The 22,597-nt window shown below is 43.8% G+C and overlaps 1 protein-coding gene across 1 annotated transcript; it reads left to right on the top strand.

The window, feature by feature from the left end:
- Window positions 1–11,413: 11,413 nt before the first annotated feature.
- Window positions 11,414–20,953, top strand: LOC132579156 (hydroxysteroid 11-beta-dehydrogenase 1-like protein B). Its single transcript, XM_060249361.1, has 6 exons — window positions 11,414–11,623; window positions 14,945–15,075; window positions 15,302–15,413; window positions 16,873–17,061; window positions 20,473–20,616; window positions 20,697–20,953. The coding sequence occupies exons 1-6, from the start codon at window positions 11,542–11,544 to the stop codon at window positions 20,909–20,911; spliced, it is 873 nt and encodes a 290-aa protein (XP_060105344.1). The 5' UTR covers window positions 11,414–11,541; the 3' UTR covers window positions 20,912–20,953.
- The last annotated feature ends 1,644 nt before the right edge of the window (window positions 20,954–22,597 follow it).

Raw genomic sequence — 22,597 nt, 5'->3', positions numbered from 1 at the left:
ACTTATAATCTTCAAAAGATATTGCTTACACACTTTGAAGTATATCTTTGCAGCTATAAAAGCTAGATTCTCACTTTATAAAAACAAAGAAAGCTGAGCTTCTGTGCCGAGTTCCATCTTCTGCGTTCCAGCAGAATCATAGTATACATACAGGCCTACTTACTGAGTTCCTGGCAGCTAACTCCATAGGATGGCTTGCAATACATATGATTGATTTTAAAATGCTGATTTAAAATTACTGTATAACTTCTTTATATGAATATGTTGTTAGCCGCCCTGAGCCTGCCTAGGCGGGGAGGGCGGGATATAAATAAAATTTATTATTATTATTATATGGAGTCTTAGCAATTAAACAGCTGCTTCTTCCGGTAGCTACCGGCTCCTGTGACCCACAAGCTGCCCCAAAATCTGTTTTAATCACCAGTGAGAAAACTGTCAAGAGTCAACAAGCTGGATGATGACAATCTCTTAACAGACTCCTGCTTGCCTTCTGTTTCTAACACTGCTTCAGAATGCCTTTTCTTTTGGTGTGATGGTTAAGTGTGTGGACTCTTATCTGGGAGAACTGCATTTGATTCCCCACTCCTCCACTTGCAGCCGCTGGAATGGCCATAGCTATCAGAGCTGTCCTTGAAAGGGCAGCTTCTGGGAGAGCTCTCTCAGCCCCACCCACTTCACAGGGTGTCTGTTGTGGGGGAGGGTAAAGGAGATTGTGAGCCACTCTGAGATTTAGAGTATAGGGTGGGGTATAAATCAAATATCTTTTTTTCTTCTATAAGCCTCTTGGGGACTAACCCTGACATGCTCTGTATTTTGTAATATGCCATTGAGTTGCTGCAGAAGAGCCCCATGGCGCAGAGTGTTAAAAGCTGCAGTACTGCTGTCCTGAACTCTGCGCACGACCTGAGTTTGATGCCGGCAAAAGCTGGATTCAGGTAGCCAGCTCGAGGTTGACTCAGCCTTCCATCCTTCTGAGGTCGGTAAAATGAGTACCCAGCTTGCTGGGGGGAAAGTGTAGATGACTGGGGAAGGCAATGGCAAACCACCCCATAAAAAGTCTGCCGTGAAAATGTTGTGAAAGCAATGTCACCCAGAGTCGGAAAACAACTGGTGTTTGCACAGGGGACCTTTCCTTTCCTTTTTCACTGCAGAAGATGGGCACAGGGAAATTTAGGTTGCAGATTACCACATGTTTTACTCCCTATGTTCCATCTTTACTAGAAGATACAGAGGCAGAAGAATCCCAGAAGGACATATCTCCAGATCTGGCTGTTGTGCTTTGGAGTGCATAGAAGCGAGTGTGCTTCAAATGGAGATTTTAGGGATTCAAGTAAGATTTGGCTCACCTGGGATGCAACCTGTGAAAGAAATGAAGGTAATTTGCATTGTAATAGTACAGGCTGTAGTCCTATATGCTTGTAGGATTTAAGAGTCATAACTGTACTACATGACTTCAAGAATGTCTTTCCTACCTGTATTAACTAACATAAGAATTGTTCCTGTGTTGCACAAAAAAGCTACAGAATTCCCCTTCCTGACCATTTTGGCTTTCCTTAAGAAAAAGGGAGTGAGAGAGACAGACTGTAGACAGACAAAGTTCCTAACTCTGGTGTCAGGATAGAGTTTGAAAGTGTGTGAGCAACATCTCATAAAGCAAAATAGCTGCTAAACTTGTATGTTTGGGGTCAGAAATGGTGAGGGGGGAGGCTTTAGAGGTTCCTTATTGTTCATTATCCCTTCCCCAGCATAAAGATAAGAATTAATTAGGGAAAAGAGTAAAAATTGGAGAATAAACTATGTAAAGTAATTCGTTTATGAGTTTCTAAGAGCTGCAGAGCTCAGGATTTCCTATTGCAAAAGTGGGGTGATTTGGGTGCTTCTTTTTTAGTGCAGAGTCTGCCTAGCCCTGGCTTTTAATTGTTTAGAAAGAGCTTTACTGAATGGACAGCTGCGTGACAGTGAAGCTGTCTCTATCAGAAAGCCTGCAAGCAGAAATGGAAGGAAGATTCAAGGATCAATTTTGGAGAAGGATTGCATTGCATCTGTGTATACCAGGCATACAGCTGGAGTCAATAACTGTTTTCAAATTATGGATTGTTATTTTGATGTGCTTAATATCTGTATGAAGAACTCTGAGTTCTTAAAGATGGGCTAGATAGAAATGTGATTAATAAAATGAAATTTTATTCTTTCCCGGTCCTGGATATTAATGTGTGGATTTTAATGCTGCCTTCCTATAATATGACTTGCAGGATGGTATATAATTGGAACAAACCCAATAAAATAAGTTAAATGGTTAAAAAACAACAACAGATGTACTACATGACTTCAAGCACAAGTAAACAAGACCAACTTCTCCTAGGACTTGGGCATTGATCATAAAAGTATTGGGATAAAATGAAATAAGGCAAGGATGGGCAGGCTTGTATCCTAGGGTCTACTTCCAGTTTGCACTAGAAGTCTCATGGTTCACTTGGTGTTCATTATATTTAGAAAGTTTGAGAATGTCCACAGATGCAAAATTCATTCAAATTTAGTGACCCTGAATTGCATGCTTGCTAACCAGATGCCTTTTTGGATCAGACAAATGGCCAGCATTTGGCACAAAGCGCTTAGCACAGGTGGCCTACCACAAACTGGTCACTGATAAGATTGTGGTCTCTTTTCTGTCCAGCCCTGAAATCAAAGACTAGGAGCATCATACATGCTAGTGGGGTAGCTGCTTTGGACTCCAACACAGCTAACAGTAGATTTTAATTTTTTTCTCTGTGTTGATTGTATAGTTTTTATTGATAACTCATAATCTGCCTCAGATCTAGGGTTACCAGGTCCTTCCCGGTAACTGGTGGTGGATGCGGGGGGGCTTACCAGTAGAAAGAAGGTCAAGGCCACATCACCAGTTCACACTGGAAGTAACATCATCATGCATGCAACTTCTGGTTGATGCTCTGGTATTTGAGCAAAAACTCTACAGTAAAACTGGCTTCTACATTCAGTTGCCAGAGAAATTTATACCCAAATACTAACCCCGGAACTAGCCCTTGCAACAAGTCTTGGTGCCAGCAACACTGTACCCTTATCTGCTTGAGTAACACTGTGGCAGACCAAGACTGTGTCAGCTGATGGGCCCTAGCTCTGCCTACCCTCCTAGGGTTCTGAGGAGAAGAGGCTATTTCACTCCCTCAGGGTATTGCTGCCACCATTGTCTTTGTATTGGGCTCTGGTTAGGTGGAACAGCCTCCTAACCTCCCTCTGGTGTCACTTAGATTCTGCCTTGGAGCTTCCTGAACATCTTTGGGATTCCCTGGAGAGTTGGCAACTGGCCATTTTACCACTTTTCTCCTCCCTAGGGATTCCCTGCCCCACTCCTAGGGTTTCCAAGTGGTTGGGGGAACTATATGGTACAGAGGGATTTCATTCCTTCAACGATCAAAGGATTTATTTAAAACTCACAACTATATACAGGCAAATCATAAGTGAATGGAAGAAATAAAATAATGTAGAAAAAAATGCTTCATCTTTCTTCCCACTCTAAACTCATGCCCTATCTATGTGGTATGCAGGGCAGATACCTTACTTCATTACTCTCCAACCAAGGACTGACTGGCTTTCTGCCTCAAACTCAATAATAGAAACCGCAGTTCCCACCCAGGAACTGGTTCATTCTCTCTCCTACAGCATCCTGAGGAAGATCTCTAACTTTGAGGGATTTCCTCTCCTCTTTAGGGAGTTGCCCTCAGATTAGTGGTTACAGACAAGAGTGGGGGGAATGAGAAGGAGACTAGGCCAAGGCCTACCTAAAGTTTGATAGTCTCCTCCCATCCAACTGGCAGACAAACTCCCCCACACACTCCACAGCCACTATGCAGGGTTCTTTAAGACGGTGCCCTCAGGTACCACCCTGTGCTTTAGGGAAAGTAGGTGGGTCCATTGCGAAAGCTGCCCTCATACAAATGGAGACATACCCTCCACCCTAAAATTCATCCCAATATTTCAGCTGTTGGGATTGCATTCTGTTTCTGAGTTGGAGGCCAGCTGCAAGCGCATAGCTGGCAGAAAGGATGAGCCTGGAGAAAGAAGCCATCAAGTCCCAAGCACAGAGCATCCAAGCTTCTGGTTATACTAATAAGTGTTGCCAATACAGTTTGTTCTCAGCTTGCTGTCCAATGCATTGTTCCAAACCTATATAGAGTTTGTACACACAAGATATACTTGTGTGGGAAAGTAATAAAGTGTGTGTGAGGGGGAACCAGTTTCTTTTTTAAGACATTGCTTTCTGCCCTGTGGTGCAGAGTGGTAAGCTGCATTACTGCAGTCCAAGCTCTGTTCATGACCTGGGTTTGATCCCGGTAGAAGCTGGGTTTGGGTAGCTGGCTCAAGGTTGATTCAGCCTTACATCCTTCCGAGGTCAGTAAAATGAGTACCCAGCTTGCTGGGGGTAAAGTGTAGATGACCGGGGAAGGCAATGGCAAACCATCCTGTAAAAGGTCTGCCATGAAAACATCCTGATGTGACGTCACCCCATGGGTGGGTAATGACCCGCTGCTTGCACCTTTACCCCTTTTATCTGCAAGGAACATGTGCAAACAAAGAATGAAAGATTTGGGGACATAATGGGGTCACAGAGGTACAATTGACTGTATGTCACCACTTCCATTGCCTAATCCAGAGGTTGGTTGGTTCATGCAAATCAATTAAGGGTCCACTAATTAAGAAAACGTCATGATGCAACGTCACCCCAGAGTCGGAAGTTACTGGTGCTTGCACAGAGGACTACCTTCACCTTTTTAATTAAGACCCACTGCCACCATCTTCTTGGCTGTGACTGTGGCTGTGCTGTCAGAACTTTACTAAGCACACTCCAGCCTGAATCATGCTATGCAGAGAATTGCTGTAAAGTTTCCATACTAACGCAAATTACTTCCATAGACCAATCTGACTGTTGATTCCAGCACCTCATCTTGCTTAGGATTGCCAGGTCTGGGTCAGGAAATACCTGAAGATTTGAGAGCAGAGTCTGCAGAGGTCAGAATGTAAGAAGGGGAGGCAGCTCAACAGGAGGGATGTGATGCTGTAGAGCAAAGCAGCCATTTTCTCCAGAGGAACTGGTCTTTGTAGTCTGGAGATCAGTTGTAATTCCAGGCAAATTCTGGGTCCCACCTGAAGATTGGTATCCCTTTGTGGTTTTGTTATCCTTTGCTGCAAGGAAGTGGGATGGGGCACTTAGGCAAGAGAGTACATGAGCACCATCCAGCCCAAAGATTTCCTACCAAAGAGACTTGTCTCAACTAGCATTATTGTGGTGATTGTCTCCACCCCCCATTTTCCTCTAATCACTCATTGCACCAGTTCAGCAGCTCAGGATGGTGATTTTTCCTCTGTCCGCACTGCTCCTGTGCTTGGTTTACACTTGGGGAGGGATGGTGGCTCAGTGGTAGAGCATCTGCTTGGTAAGCAGAAGGTCCCAGGTTCTATCCCTGGCATCTCCAAAAAAGAGTCCAGGCAAATAGGTGTGAAAAACCTCAGCTTGAGACCCTGGAGAGCCGCTGCCAATCTGAGTAGACAATACTGACTTTGATGGACCAAGGGTCTGATTCAGTATAAGGCAGCTTCATATGTTCATGTTTGAAATGTGCTGGAGTAGGAATAGCTGGTGACTCTATGCAGCTGACCTGTTGCTTTTGCTTAACCTCTGTGCAGAATGTAGATTATATTGCTCAGTTCAACTGTGAGGTTTTCCTGTCCACCAACTGCTTTTTATTGCATGTTATAGTTCAGTTTGTGTTATATTGCTTTGAGTGTTCACAGGGTACAGTAATTCAAACACTGAAACATGAGCTGTTCTGTTTCTCTCATGTTGGAAAAGGCAATGTCTGGTGTACAGAGAAGAAGACCCTGCAGAGGGTAATGACAATTAGATAGAATAGTGAGGTCAGCACCTTTTCTACTGTTAAATGTCATTCCTTATCTGTCTCCAGATTGCTACTGTTAGGACAATTTCCCCTTTCTTCCCCCTTGTGGCTCAGTGGTAGAGCATCTCCTTGGCATGCAGAAGGTCCCAGGTTTAATCCCCAACATCACTGGAGAGCCAGTTTGGTGTAGTGGTTAAGTGTGCGGACTCTTATCTGGGAAAACCAGGTTTGATTCCGCACTGCTCCACTTGCACCTGCTGGCATGGCTTTGGGTCAGCCATAGTTCTGGCAGAGGTTGTCCTTGAAAGGGCAGCTGCTGTGAGAGCCCTCTCCAGCCCCACCCACCTCACAGGGTGTCTGTTGTGAGGGAGGAAGGTAAAGGAGATTGTGAGCTGCTCTGAGACTCTTCGGAGTGGAGGGCGAGATATAAATCCAATATCATCATCATCATCTGGGAGAACCGAATCCCACTCCTCCACATGCACCTGCTGAATGTCAAAGAGTATTATTTTGCTGAAAAGACTAGACCATTTGTTCTAAATCATTACTCTACATGTGCTACCCGCTGTTTTGTGCATTTGATCATCTGTGGGTATGGACTAAGGTATGTTGGCAGCACTACTCAAGCCCTTAGAGTACGTATCCTGGAACACAGGAGCAGACTTAGGAACCATGTGATTGAAGCTCCTATGGTCAGCCATTTTATGCAAAAGAATCATGACTGTGAAGATTTTTGTTTTTTCACCTTATACAAATATGAACAAACAGATAGAAATGAAGACATGCACAAGATCCTGCTGCAAAAAGAGGCATACTGGATACACCGGTTCAATTGCATTTCTCTATATGGACTGAATATGACCAATTGATGTTTTTTATAAATGGTCTTCTTTATAATATTATGAGTGCTGTGCATAATTTGGTTGTGTGATAACACATTTTTGTACAAATTATGTGATTTGACATTCTTTGTATTGAATATTTTGTATGTTGTATCTGCTGTGGATATAGTTTGTGGTGTTTGTGTCTTTTAGCGTGTTGCATTAGAAATATGTTACTTTACCTTTAAGAGGTTTGTGTAATGGCAGCTGTAAATGAGATGTTTGCCTTTTTAAACATGTTAGTTGCACCATTATGGTGTGCAAAAAGTCTCATACTGAGCTGTAGCCAATGTGAAATTGCTGTTGGAAATGCTCTGCGTCCCCTTTTAAAAAAAATTGTGTGAAGAATCTATATAATTAAATCAATATGTAAGTATGATATTTTTTCACTGGAAGAGGGTGGGTGGTGTCTGAATGTCCTTCCGATATTTTTGTATAATATTTTCTTTTGTTAGTGGTCCCAGGTCTGATGAAGACTGGAAAGAAACAAGTACTTATTCGATTGGTTAGTCACCATACTACTTTGGGACTTGAATGTACATGTTTTGGACATTTAGACTTGTTTCTATATAATTCTTAGTAAATTGGTCACTAGCTTGTATTTTTTGTTGTATCCATTATAGTGACCTCTCTTGGATTGTATTCACCTGGAGGCTGACAACCCCATAACTGCTGATGTTGTACACAACACTCTAGGTTTGGGGCAGAAACTATGGGTTTTTTACTATAAGATTGCAAACCCAAAGAGTCGTTGCATGACATAATTGCATCAGGAATGACACATGATGACATCTCTGTTCAGAGGTGGGCCAACTAGTAGGGACCAGCAGATTGAAGCCCCAGAGACCAGGGGATTCCCTGGCAGGACCAGGTCTGGCCACCCTAAAAGGATCTGGCAGTAGATGATGTGAAAGACCGCTGCCTGAGACCTTGGAGAGCCCCTTCCAGTCTGAGTAGACAATACTGATCTTGATGGACCAATGGTCTGATTCAATATGAGACCGCTTCATGTGTGGAAGTGACGATACAGAGTGAGACCAGGCAGGGAGGGTCTCTTTCCCCATGTTTCTCCCAGGCTGCCTTAAGCTCCGTTTGAGTGGTATCCATCCCTCCTTGGGCTTCAGACAGCAGAAGCAAAATACCCATTTTTGATTCATGAAATGGCAAAGGGAGGCAGAGCTAATCATCTCCCATCCCCAGATCTGCAACCCTGATCCATATTAGACCTTCCCACCGTGCACATGATTACTTTTTGTAGTTGAAATTACATATCAAGGAATTTAATCACAAGCATACTATGCAGCGATGGTGCATGTGAGAAAAGTGTGCACAAAACTGGAAGATGCTCCACTTCTAGCACAAATGCCTCTACCTTCATAAGAACATAAGAGAAGCCATGTTGGATCAGGCCAATGGCCCATCCAGTCCAACACTCTGGGCGTTTTCGCACTCACCTTCAAGTGGCGCGACCACCCTCTTCACGCCGGAGGATCTGCAGGGATTTCGCATAAGAAGCGCCGGAGCAGCCAAAAGAGCCGGCGACTTCCGTCGCAAAAGCCGCTCAAACGTTTTCCTGCTTCTTGGCGGTTTCCGTTTGAGCGGGTTTCGCGACGGAACTTTCCGGCTCTTTTGGCTGCTCCGGCGCTTCTTATGCGAAATCCCTGCAGATCCTCCGGCGTGAAGAGGGTGGTCGCGCCACTTGAAGGTGAGTGCGAAAACGCCCTCTGTGTCACACAGTGGCTCAAAAAATTATATACACACACACACACACACACACACTGTGGCTAATAGCCACTGATGAACCTCTGCTCCATATTTTTATCTAACCCCCTCTTGAAGCTGTCTATGCTTGTAGCCATCACAACCTCCTGTGGCAGTGAATTCCACATGTTAATCACCCTTTGGGTAAAGAAGTACTTCCTTTTATCCATTTTAACCTGACTGCTCAGCAATTTCATCGAATGCCCATGAGTTCTTGTATTGTGAGAAAGGGAGAAAAGTACTTCTTTCTCTACTTTCTCCATCCCATACATTATCTTGTAAACCTCTATCATGTCATCCCGCAGTCGACGTTTCTCCAAGCTAAAGAGCCCCAAGCGTTTTAACCTTTCTTCATAGGGAAAGTGTTCCAACCCTTTAATCATTCTAGTTGCCCTTTTCTGGACTATTTCCAATGCTATAATATCCTTTTTGAGGTGCAGTGACCAAAATTGCACACAGTATTCCAAATGAGACCGCACCATCGATTTATACAGGGGCATTATGATACTGGCTGATTTGTTTTCAGTTCCCTTCCTAATAATTCCCAGCATGGCGTTGGCCTTTTTTTATTGCAATTGCACACTGTCTTGACATTTTCAGTGAGTTATCTACCACAACCCCAAGATCTCTCTTGGTCAGTCTCTGCCAGTTCACACCCCATCAACTTGTATTTGTAGCTGGTGACTTATTAGGTTTTACTTCGTCTATCAGTTGTAGGACCTCCTCTCTTGTCACCTCAATCTGACTCAGGTCTTTCAACACTCCTTCCAAAATTAGTGGTTCTGGAGCGGGCAAACACTTCTCATCTTCCACAGTGAAGACGGAAGAAAAAAATGCTTCAGCTTCTCAGCCATTTCCCTATTCTCCTTCAGTAATCCTTTTACCCCTTGGTCATCCAAGGGCCCCACTGCCTCCCTGGCTGGTTTCCTGCTTCTAATATATTTGAAAAAAAAATTATTGTTGGTCTTTATGTTCTTTTCAATATTTCAGAGAGTTCTGAGAGAGAGCAGAGAAGCTCTGAGATAGAGCAGAGAATAACTGATATAAGAGTGAGCAGCTGGGGAAGTTGCTGATAATTTCTGAGTTTGTGTGACTACTGAAAGTTCTGAGTTTTGTGGTTGCTGGGGAACTGCTATTTGTTTTGTGAGTGGGCTGAAGGTGATTGTTGCTGATTGATTAGGAGTGGCTGTGTTCCCTACCCTCTTTGCATTGTTAAGCTGCGCCTTGCCAGAGAGCTAAAGGGCTCTTAACCTGGGGGCTGTGTATAGACCAGGAACCCAGATCGCTATTTTCCTTGTGTTCCCAATAAGGTAAGTAGACCCTCCAGAAGGAGAGCCACATAAACAAACAGGATTTAAAGGGGACTGTATGTTTTAAACAAAAAAGCTATCATGAAGGTAGAATGCCAGCAGGGGGGGTGGGGGCTTTCCAGTGTTTTGCACTGAGTGTCACATGTATGACTATCTGCCCATAGGACAGAAGTCTTGGGTGTGTTCTCGGTGCAAGGAGCTCCTGGTCCTCAGGGAATGAGTTTGTACCCTTGAGGCCGAGGTGACTGATCTGGAGAAGCAGAAACAGTTAGGCACTTGAGGAAGACTCTCGGGGGCGTATTAGATCAGCCCCGCTCTGAACATGGCAGCCCCGTTGCTGCCAGCGAGCATGAGGGTCTAGAGGGAACAGGGCACCATGCTGAGTATAAGGGGAATGCGCCCTCAGAAGGGACCTCTTCTTCAGTTGGTGAGCGGGAATCCTTTTGCACCAAGGAACCATCCCTGGGCAGGGAGAGAGGGGGGGTCTTGCTAGTTGGTGATTCGATCCTTAGGCAAGTAAACAGCTGGGTGGCAAAACCGCGTACTGACCGTATGGTGACTTGCCTGCCTGGTGCAAAGGTAGCAGACATTACGCATGTATTAGATAGGCTGATAGACAGTGCTGGGGAGGAGCCAGTGGTTGTGGTGCATGTTGGCACCAACGATGTGGGGAAATGCAGTCGTGAGGTCCTGAAGGAAAAATTTAGGCTGCTAGGCAGGAGACTTAAGGCCAGGACCTCCAAGGTAGCCTTCTCAGAAGTGCTACCTGTTCCATGTGCAGGGCAGGAGAGACAGGTACAAATTAGAAGTCTCAATGTGTGGATGAGACGATGGTGTAAGGTGAAAGGGTTTAAGTTTGTTAGGCACTGGGATGCTTTCTGGAACAAGCGTGAGCTGTACAAAAGAGACGGTCTCCACTTGTCCCCAGATGGAACCAGGCTACTGGCGCTTAAAATCAAAAAGGTGGTAGAGCAGTTTTTAAACTAAATCTTGGGGGAAAGCCAACAGGAGATGAAATGTCTCTGGTTCGGGGGGACTCATCTCAAAGAGATGAAGGGTTAGTTGTTACTTTTCTACCAGGTAATGGATCAGAGTTGTCCACTGAGATGGTGACAAACATTATGGACTGCCTGCCAAAGTCTTAAGGCGGCAGGAGGAAGGTTGTGGGCCTAGCTTGCCTGGGAAATTATAGATGTTTGTATGCAAATGCTAGAAGTGTTCGAAGTAAAATTGGTGAGTTGGAATGTTTAGTCATTGATAGTCAGTGAAATGGAGAGTCATTACCAGGTATAGTTAAGGACTCACTCATAAGTTCTGAAACATAGCACTGGCATAACAGTTTTTTGAGTATGCATGTTGTTTCCTTTCCTATTGGTTTTCTCCTGCAGTCATTTCATATTATCTGTGCTAGAACAACAAAATCAATGATTTCCAAGAGAATGCTGCCCTCGGGGAAACGTGCTGGCATAACCAACACCTGGCTCCCCTTATGACCACACCCCGCAGTCCTAATTAAACTGCAGTGAAGTGGGGCAGGTCACCCCAGGAGAGATTGCTCAACAGAGGGAGGAGTATGAACAGCGCAGGCTGAATCTGAACTTTCAATCTTTTGTCAGCTTTTAACACGCGGCTGAAAGAGAGCAGTTCTGAAGTGAATGACAGATTCAAAAAGCAACCATGGCTGTCCTCAAGATCCTTGTGCCACTCATCATTGGCCTCTGTGCTTACTATTTCTATAGCCCAGAATCCTTCTCTGCAGGTAAGCAAAAGCCTTTGTAGAGGCACCTTCTTTCTTCAAACAGCCTTGTTAGACTGTAGCAGTGGAAGACAAGCAGTGTATTCTGCCTCCCTTAGGTCTGATCACATGGCCTTCACTTTTGGAGGCTTTCACTTTTGGCCACAGCATTATAGAGGCACAGCAAATCCTATGTGCAGCTATGGGTGCATGAGACCAGCTGGTCACATGCTGAGAGCTATCACAGGGAAGCTGCTCCCATGGCTCTTGCAGATGCATAGGGCCAGTAGAGGCTGATTATATATGTGCTATAGTGAGTGCCTGAATTTGGGGCTTGCTCGCTAAATTACCCACTTTGTTAGAGGCATTTTAAGTCGCAACCTTTCCAGGTGGTTTATGCATCAGGCCAGATCCAGTTTTGGGAAGAGGCAGAATCTGCATGGCTGCCTCCCTGGTCTGGGGACCCCCATAAGGGGTCTTGGAGGGGGGCAGCATTCAGTGACATGCCCAGCTTGGGAGCTGTCACACAGCCCCCCCCCCCTCAGATGGTAAGTGAACCATGCAGAGGCTTGCAGCCATGGGAGTCCTCAGGGATTGTTATCCCATGTGGCTCCCCAAGCATATGGGCTGGGGGGAGGGTTTGTATCATCAGCCAACAGGCAGGCCAGCTGATTCTAGATCCATGCCCCATGAGGCACCACTGCTTCTGTGATTGTTTTTCCAATAAAAGCTGTAGTCTCCTTTTCTCCAGTTATGTGTACGTGGCTTTGTTATTTCCCTTTGGACCCTTGCTCCTTCCCCTGCTCCTAAGACTGCAATCGCATTTGTGTGACTGTCAACCACCTGTTTAGTTTGGATATTTATTTTGGCACATACACACACACACATATAAAATCGTTCCAAATACAGTGGGAAGCTAAGCAGTAATATCCAAATACAGTGTGAAGCTTTTTTCTTGCAAGCTAAGAGGCTGAACATTAGTACAATCTATAACTGATACATTTGCTTGCGTACTGGAGGGATCAGGGCTTTTTTTGAGCAGGAATGTGCAGGAACGCAGTTCCAGCTGGCTTGGTGTCAGGGGGTATGCCCTAATATGCAATGAGTTCCTGCTGGGCTTTTTCTACCAAAAAAAAAAAAAAAAGCCCTGGGAGGGACCACAAGTAGGTCACATGACAACTTAAGGCAGATTGCACCCGTTTTCATTTGTTTCTTCCTGTTTGTTTCTTTCATTTCTTTTCATTGCTGTTTCTTCTTGCTTAGAGAAAGTACTGGGTGTGTCGCTTGTGGGTGTAAGATGCTGTCCTGAGAAACCAGTTGCAGAAATTTGCTTCTTAATTGTGCCCAGAAACTGAGATATTGCATAATAACAGCAGAGTAATTAGGATCATGCAGTGAAAACAAAAGTATTCCTAATAACTGCGTACTCCATGACCAAACCCAAAACATGCAACTGCATTTGCTCCACAAGCCTTTTTATCCAAAATCTTCTGTGGCACATACACATAAGTGGGGCTCATTAGGCTTCAGTGTCCATTGGAACAAACTGAGAATATGACCTAGTGCTAACATCTCCCTAGACTAGAGTCTGATCAACAGCAACAGGAATATCTGGAGGACAACTCAGGAAAACATCCCCATTCTCTTTATTTGCCACCCAATCAGACGTTGATGTTCAATTAATTCAAGATGGACAAAAAGAAATCCTCCTACACCCAACCAGTAATCAAATTGTAGCATTTGCTGCCAGTGGACATAATAATGGCTATTGGCACAGATGACTTTAAAAGTGGATTAGGCAGATGCATGGGGCTATGGCTACAAGCCACGATGACTAAAGGAATCCTCTACATCAAATAGCAATAAATCCCCAAATATCAATGCAAAGAGGTGACATCAGGAAAGGCATTGGCTGCTGTGCTGCTAGTTGTTGATCAGTCAGGGCAAATGGTTGGTTAATGCATGAAACAGAATGCTGCTCTGATCCAGCAGGGCACTCATTATGTTCTGGTGCCTTTTCCAAAGAATGAAGAGATGTTTCTAATATGGGTATCACCTTGCAGACCTAACCAAGCGTGTTTTGAATTATGTTTGTAAGCTGCTGTAAAGACCTAAATAGTTGTGGCAACATTTGTAGATAAAAAGGATACATATAAATTAATATTCCTCTTTGACTGCATATTTCAAAGGTCAGTTACAAGCCATGGGCTAGAGAAGCTTGTCCACCATTACTGATGTTCTCAGTGATGGACCTTTGAGAATACTTGGAGGAACTTCAGCGTTCTTTCTTCCAAACAGTTTAAAAACTATTGTGGCACGCCGTCACATAAAAAGCCTCTGAAAATGGTACATGCATCCAGGGCTTTTTTGTAGCAGGAACTCCTTTGCATATTAGGCCACACACCCCTGCTGTAGCCAACCCTCCAAGAGCTTATAGGGCTCTTAGTGCAAGGCCTACTGTAAGCTCCAGGAGGATTGGCTACATCAGGGGGGTGTGGCCTAATATGCAAAGGAATTTCTGCTACAAAAAAAGCCTTGCATGTGTCACAAGGGTTTTTGAATATTTCACAAGGCTTTTCAGCACTTTGCTGATGCAACCACAGGATCATTAACACTGGAAAGATAGATCACCACCACCCTCTCTCAGACAGGCAATAACCTGTTTAAACAGGCATGGAATAACAATCAAATTTTCATTTGTCAGATTTGCAAAAAGTTATGCACAAAATAGGAAACATAGGAATGCAAAAGTGATGCACAAAACAGGAAACATAGGAAGCAGCCAGCCAGCACAGGGTAGTGACTAGGAACCCAGGTTGGAACCCAGGTTCCACTTGCCATGGAAGTTTGCTGGGTGACCTTGGGCCAGTCACACACTCTCAGCCTTACCTATCTCACAAGGTCATTGTGAGGATAAAATGGAGGACAGGAGGACAATGTAAACCTCTTTGTGTTCTCAGCAGGGAGAAAGGTGGGTTATAAATGAAGTAAATAAATAAATATTGTATCTCTGCTTGGCTGAATTGCTAACAGAATGAGAAGTTACTTTCTGTGGAATGAGGACCAAATGCTTCTAAATAATGTTGGAAACTCACACCAGCTTCTAAGGTTGGGGGTTAAACAGTCCCGTGAAGCAGTGAGTCAGACCGTGACCCCACATCATTCACAAGCTTCATGACTGAATGAGGATTTTAGCAGAGATCTTCTTCCAAGCCAGTGGTATCACTGCACCACATCAGCTCTTGGTGAGGGAACCACACCACAGTTAGGGTTTTGAGCTGCTGTCTGTATAGCAAACACTCACTTGAAGGAAGCCATCTTGACCTGCTCCTTCTGTGCCTGCAGAAAAGGTGCAAGGGAAACGCGTCCTGGTGACAGGGTCAAGCGCAGGGATTGGGGAGCAAATCGCTTACGAGTTTGCACGGATGGGGGCCAACGTAATGCTAACTGCAAGACGGGAGAACTTACTCGAGGAGGTAAGTTGTGGATCCACTAAGTAAAAATTCCAGAGATTCTCAAGCATCTCCAGAGATTCCCTAACTTACCGCTACCATCTATTCACACATGGCTAAAATAGTTCTTCTCTCCCCTCGCCCACCCAGCATCCCCTGCAATCTTCTACTATTTTGCTTAAGGACTGCCAAAATACCTTCACATTGTGATTATCCAGCAAAACTATATTTCAGTTCTCTTCCTCTCCAGGTGGCTCAGAAGTGTCTGGAATTGGGGGCCAGTTCTGCAGGGTATGTCATAGCTGACATGAGCAATCTAACTTCTGCCCAGAAGGTCATTGAAGAAACCAAGAGCAAACTGGGTAAATACTGAAGCCTTTTAATTCCTGCTTAGACAAGTGTCTCCAATACAAGGCTGAAGATCACAACACAAGCGAACAGCTCTTTGACCCCTTTGTCCTATCTTCTTCCTCTAAAGAACAGCAGTGGGTTTGGCAGACTCTTCCTTTTCTGCATCAGGACTTTGTCCTGACTTGTCTAGTGCACCTTTGCTTTACACTGAGCAGGAAGGAACTGAAGTGCACTTTTGTCCAGATATGCATAACCAAGGGAGGGTTCTTATGGTGTATGGGCCAGTGGTACCACCTCCTTCTACTTCTTACTTAGATTCACCAGAATAGCTTCACTGATCCCTAGTCTACTGTTTACCTTACTTTTATTTTTCTGCTGCCATCAATCTGAACTTTTCTCTAAACTGCATTTTTTTTCATAGAATCAAACTAGATGGTACATTCTCCATGTGCAGAGTAATAGGGAGGGACATGTACTTGCGTGTCTTGTTAGACCTAGATCTGCTGCCACCATTGAAACTAAACACCATCAGTTAGCAGCTGTTGGTTCTCATGAGATTGGCCACATCTGACATGGAAGGATCTCAATCTGACAAGCAGGGCTTTTTTTTAGTAGGAATTCACAGGAATGCAGTTCTGGCTAGCTTGGCATCAGGGGGTGTGGCCTAATATGCAAAGGAGTTCCTGCTGGGATTTTTCTACACAAAAGCCCTGTGTGAAACAATGGAGATGTCAGGGGTATGGTTTCATATGCAAATGAGTTCCTGCTGGGCTTTTTCCTATTAAAAAAGCTCTGCTGACAATCACACTAGTGGAGGCAACACCATCTTAGACTCCCTGCTGTTGACTCTCCACCTTTGTACCCCTTCCCTAATCTGGCCTGTATAAAAATCTCAGCATCAGGCTTGATAGGGAACAAATTCTAGCCTTCTCTAACTGGTTGGTGCCTCATGAGCTTCAGGTTTGATTGCATACCTCCCTTCCAGCATCCTTGTCCAGCTGTCCACCATTCTGTTTGCTGCTACCTTATCTCTGCTCCAGCCTTCTTTGGAAAAAACTGCTCCGCCCATTTCTTCACTTTCCTCCATATTTATGGAACTTCCAGTGTCAAGTTTATGTTCTCTACTTTATTCTGCTTTGACCCTTCTGAAGGATCTACCCCATTCACCATTCCAGATCTTGTTCTAATTCTTTGAGAATGATCTGTAATTCCATCCCTCCACATTCTTCTCCTCAGTACTCCCAGTTGTTGGTGACCGGTCACCATTGGCAAATATATAGCTAGCTGTGAGCACCCCATTTTTACTATCTAGGGACAAATGTTTTACCTTTGTAGTGAAAGTACAGGGCTCAGCTAGAGAAGATTGAAAGATATGGCACATAGGTTGATGTTGAGAGAAAATGACATCTGTCAATCCTAGTCCAAGAGCTGGTGTGGATCTTGCTTCCTCTGTGTCTTTTTTCCTTTCAGGAGGCCTTGACTACCTAGTACTGAATCATGCTGGAGGAAATGTTGGGTTTCATTTATACAAAGGAAATATGGAAACTGTGAAGAGCTCCATGACTATCAACTTCCTCAGCTATGTCCAGCTGACGTCTTCTGCACTAGATATGTTGAAGCAGTCTGAAGGGAGCATCATCGTTATATCTTCCATGACTGGTAGGGGAGGAAATGTCTTTAATGTTGTTAACTTTCTTATGAAGCCAACAGTTTGGCTTCTGAACATAGAAATTCTGTTATGCTTGCTATCATGGGTAATAGCTTTTGATAGACCTATCCTTAGATGTGGCAAATTATTTTAAAGGCCATGACCATCCCTGGCAGAGAGGTCAAACCAACCCCTCTCCCTAGTAGTCTACTTTCCATACAGGTGAAGCCAACTCTCAGTCCAGTGGAAATATAGACTAATGGCCCAGGGCAGGACAGACACGATACTGTCTATAAAAGCAGCAACTAATACCAGAAGGGCTAGGGCAGGTACTGTAATCCAAAATGCCAAAGTCATTTCATAGGAACACAGCATGCTTGGACTGCTCTGAGGATGGGTGGTGGTGATGATGGATTTGTCCTTGAAGATGAGATGGAGGTATCTGTACCCAAACAATTCACATTGTACCCATACAACAATTCACTGGGGATGTTTCAAAGCAGGAAAATAATTGCAGAGCATAACCCGCTTCCCAGTGCACTAGTATTCTCTGAATCCAGAGGTCCTGTTCCTCTAAGTTAGTGGTCACATATTTTGGCAAAGGATGTAACATTTCTGGAAATTTATAATCTATGTGGGGAAATTTTAGAATGTTTGGGGAGGAGGAAACTGAAATATATGCAGTATTTACCTTCCTAAACTTATCTCACTGGGTGTTTTCGCACTCACCTTCAGCCGGCGCCGCGACCCTCTTGACGACGGAGGATCTGTGCTGATTTCCCACACGAAGCGCTGGAGCAACCAGAAGAGCCGCCAATTTCCGGCGCGAAGCCCGCTCAAGCGTTTTCCTGCTTCCTGGCGATTTGCGTTTGAGCGGGCTTCGCGCCGGAAATTGGCGGCTCTTCTGGTTGCTCCAGCGCTTCGTGTGGGAAATCAGCACAGATCCTCCGTCGTCAAGAGGGTCGCGGCGCCGGCTGAAGGTGAGTGCGAAAACACCCACTGTTTTAACAACACAAAATGTGTTTGTTTATTTATTTGTTAAAATTTATATTCTGCCCTCCCCACAAGCAGGTTCAGGGCAGATTACAACATAAAAATAAACATTTAAAATCAATATAAATAGCAATTGACTTCAATAAAACAATATAAATTCCTTTAAAACATAGGGTTTCCAGCTGGACTCAATTGGTCTCCAAGTGCATAAACTGGGCTACATACAATAATGGATGGTACTTCAACAGTATGACCAGTATCAGTATAAATGCATAATTTATAATTTAGTTAGCCTATACAATTGTTCAAACAGTGGCCTGTTTATTGAATTTAAAGGTATAAATGCCTTTATCTTCTGTGAGCAAAATTAGAAAAGAAGGCCTCAAAAACTTGTCAGTTTGGTGAAGTAGTTAAGAGCATGGACTCTAATTTGGATGAGCCAGGTTTTATTCCCTACTCTTCCACATGCAGCTGCTGGGTGACCTTGGGCCAGCCACAGCTCTCTCAGAGCTGTTCTCTGAAGAGTAGTTGTCTCAGATCTGCTCAGCCCCACCTACCTCACAGGGTGTCTATTGTGGAGAGATGAATGGAAAAGAGATGGTAAACCACTCTTGAGTGAAGGGTGGGGTAGAAATCCTCCTCCTTCTGTTACCTTACCACCTGTATCTTAATTTTTGCCATCTGAGAGGTATTTAGGGGAAATTTAAAAATGGAAAACAAAAAATTTTGTAGCAAACACTAACAAACAATGGAACTAACAGCATATTTGGATATCAAGTTAAACTTTGCAACACTGAAAATATCAGACCAATAGTATATTATTATCATCATACACATTATAGCAAATTGGTGGATGTGAGAATAAAATGGGAGAGGGAAGAGTGATATTGTAAGTCCCTTTGAGTGCCTATGGCAGGTAAAGTGGAGTATAAAGAATCTAAAGAATGAATTGTGGACAAAGCTAGTCACAGAAGTATTCACATTTAAACCATATACTGTATATGTCTACAGTATACCAAAGAATTCTTATGTAGCATTATAGATGGTTTTTCTCTTTCCAAATATATAATATGATGATTTTATGTAAAACATTGTCTTTAAAAGGGTTTCACCCATTCCGAAAGATAAAATATTTCATTGGAGTTTTTCTTCAATTCTTGTCCAAATTTACATAGTGCCTTCAAGGTGTATGAAACACTTTATATGAGTTAATTCAGTCCTCTTGTCTATCATATTTTAACCCCAAGCATTTATGGATCTCCCTTCCCCCATTTTATCCTCACAATAAACCTGTGAAGTAGTTAGACAGAGAGGTGACTGGCCCAGAGTCATCCAGCGAGTCTGATGCCTGAGTAACTATTTGAACTTGTAACTCCCTGATCTTAATCCATCATTCCACGCCACCCTGGCTGTCTTAATAATGGAGACACAGGTCACAACTTTTGCTCGGTCTACCTTTTTACCATCTTTGGCAGGCCAGGCAGCTAATGCCCTACCTATCCCCCCAGGATTACTGAATTGTTACCTTTTCGTAGGGCCTGTAAAACAGCTATTCCACCAGGCATTCGGTTGAGGCGGCGAGCGTCCTATTCCATCGGCTGACCCTATGTCACAATACCATCTCTGCTGGAATACCGAGTTTATATCTGATGTTCAGTATATTATGATGTGCCCAACTGAGCTGCCAAATTGTATTGTTTGCTTTTATTGGTTTTTAATTGTTGTTTTACTGTTTTAAAATGTTATCTGCCCTGAGCCCATCTGGGAAAGGGCAAAATAAAAAATGTCTAAAATAAATAAAATAATAACAATTATTATTATTATGCCCATAATCCGGGAGAGACTTAGGACAAGTCTACCTCAAAGCACTTGGTGAGTTTGCACTTGAAGTGAGATTTGAATGAGGGACTTCCCAGTTCCTACTCTTAGTGACCACAATGTACCAACTGTCAACCTCTTTCCAAAGATGTATGAATCATCAGTTGCCTCTTTGGTAGCAGAATCAGTCCCATTGTACTGACTCAGCTGGGATGGAGTCCAATCTATTAGCAAAGTTGTGAAAGATCAAAGGGTGTCTCTAACGTTCTAAAGTACAAAGTCAACATGCAGTTCTTCCCTCCTCCTAACACTTTTCAGCCCTGGAATTAAGATCTACAAGTCTTCCAAGGTCTCTGATCTGCCAGATATATGGTGCTGGCATAAAATAACTTTTAATCCTGGACCGGACTGAAGGGATGCTTCCTTTCCTAATATCTCAGTTGAGCCTGCCATCCCAGATATGCTTAATGACAATAAAACCTTATTGACAGAAGGATGTACCTTCCACTACATGCACAGGATCAGGCTGTAAGGCTCTCCTTGACAAAGAAAGAGACCCCATGACCTTACAGACTAATGTTCTCTATTGTTGAATTGTTCCTCTTTTTCAGGCCGTATTCCATCCCCATTTGTCATTGAGTACTCTGCTGCCAAATTTGCACTAGAAGGCTTCTATGGTGGACTACGCACTGAGATGCGTCTTCGGAAGATCAATCTGGCCATCACAATTGCTGTGCTGGGTTACATTGACACAGGTAAGCCTCACCTGAGCTTCTCTTCCATGGCCACCTGATCCTCCATCCCCATAAACTTGACCTCATGCTGTTTCCTGTAGAGACTGCCATAAGAGAAGTCAGCGACAAAATGACCCTGGTACCAAGTTCCAAAGAAGAGTGTGCCCAGAAGATAGTGCAAGGAGGTGTACTGCGACATCGGGAAGTTATCTATCCCTATTGGAGCCAGAAGTTTGTCTTATTGCTCAGAGACTTTATTCCAGACCTGGTGGACAAACTAGTTGGAAAGTCTTACAAAGTGGAAAATATTTCTTAAAAGAACTTGCCTATAAATAACAGGGACCCTCTTAGTACTGTATTACTGCTCTACAATCTTCTCTGGTTTGCTCTCTATTCAAACCCCAGGTACAGTTTATTTCACATGAACATAATAAACTCCATGCATTCTCTCATTGGTGCAAAAGTAGTAATTATAGGGGGAGATGTTACTTTGCATTTGCTAGAGATTAGATCAGTGTGAGGGAACACATGAAGTGCAAAGCAGAATCATCATCACCCCAGCAGCACTGCAGCTATATTGTCTGGTGTGGTGCTACTCCAGAGCAGACTAAATGGGCACAGACCAGGTGGAGGCAATGGTCAGAATTAGCAAGAAAGTTCTGAATTGAAGCACTATCTGAATGAGCTCCCTCTCAAAACCCTCTTCAGAAACTCTGTGACTCAAAGGTCAGGTATCACAGGACATGGGAAAAATGGCTCTGGAATCATTGTCCTGCTCACACCAACTAGCAAACCCTCTATTCTCCATGATGAGTGACATCCAGCAAGACTGGAACCCAAGATAGTGAGTAGATAATCTTCCTTCATGCTGGCTCTAGTAGACTTTGAAGCTTTCCGTAAGGCTCTGCTCACTACAGCTGTGGGGCTCTTTGTCAAGGACCAAGCAAGGTAGGTTATGGATCTTTGTGTCAAGACTTATTATATGCTGCTATGCCATGGGGTTTTCTCTGGGATGGTGCTGGGTTTTCATGGGCCCTGGGCCTTTCCACTTTGGTACAGCCCCTTTTTCATCTAACAATACCCCATTGCATTTGGTCCTTCCTCTTTGATTCTACCCTTTCTTCTTAACCATGCCACTTTCCATTTCAGTTTGCATACTCTAGTAAAGAGAATTCATACAAAATTTTGCTTTCTTAGCTGCATGAAAGCAACAGGGAAAGATTGTCACCTGGTGAATGCATAGCAAAGTGCTTAGCTTTTGCTGGGAAAGTCCTTTGCTTTATTACTACACTATACAGTTAATGCAGAAAAAGAGCTAATTTCCAGGTGGGTCCACAGTTAGTCAAGAGCAATATGTTTAAAATTCCACGGAAACAATCCAAGACACATAGGGGGGAAAATAACCTTTTGTTCAGTTATCCCTTCCCATCCTGATTCATCACATAGATTCATAAGACTTTTGCAGTGAAGAAATAATCTCTGCCATTCTCATGGTCCTTATAGTACCGTTCCCAGTTGTATCACTATGCACCAGCAGCAGAGCCTTGCATCCCTATAGACAGGTGAGGGGAAATAGTACTGGGAAATGCTACAGGGAAGTGAGGTGGAAGAAGTCGGTGCTTGGTATGAATTCTTGCTTTGGAGTTTGTTTTATTGCCTTTTGCTTTTATGACACCCTGATCTGCTGCAACCTGAATCTCTTGCCCTTTACTGCAGCTGGAGATTCTTGGTGAAGTTAGCAACGGTAAATGACAGTTGTTAGAGTGTAAGGTGCCACTGGACTTTTGTTCTATAAAAGAAACAAAATTATTTCACAGCAAGGGCATTAAGTTTTTATGTATAAGTGGACCCCTGGGAAGCCCTCAGGCTCCAGTATCTGCCCCACTTCACCAACTGGCTCTGGGCTTTCAGCAACTGTTGGACTCAGTGGGTCCTTTCTTGGGTGCCAATCAGCTCCTGTGCAACCATTTCCTATACAATATATTTTAGTGTGCCACTATTT

This window comes from Heteronotia binoei, chromosome 11, assembly GCF_032191835.1.
Source record: "Heteronotia binoei isolate CCM8104 ecotype False Entrance Well chromosome 11, APGP_CSIRO_Hbin_v1, whole genome shotgun sequence".
NCBI classification, from domain to species: Eukaryota; Metazoa; Chordata; class Lepidosauria; order Squamata; family Gekkonidae; genus Heteronotia; species Heteronotia binoei.
This window is presented reverse-complemented; position numbering and strand designations above follow the sequence as displayed.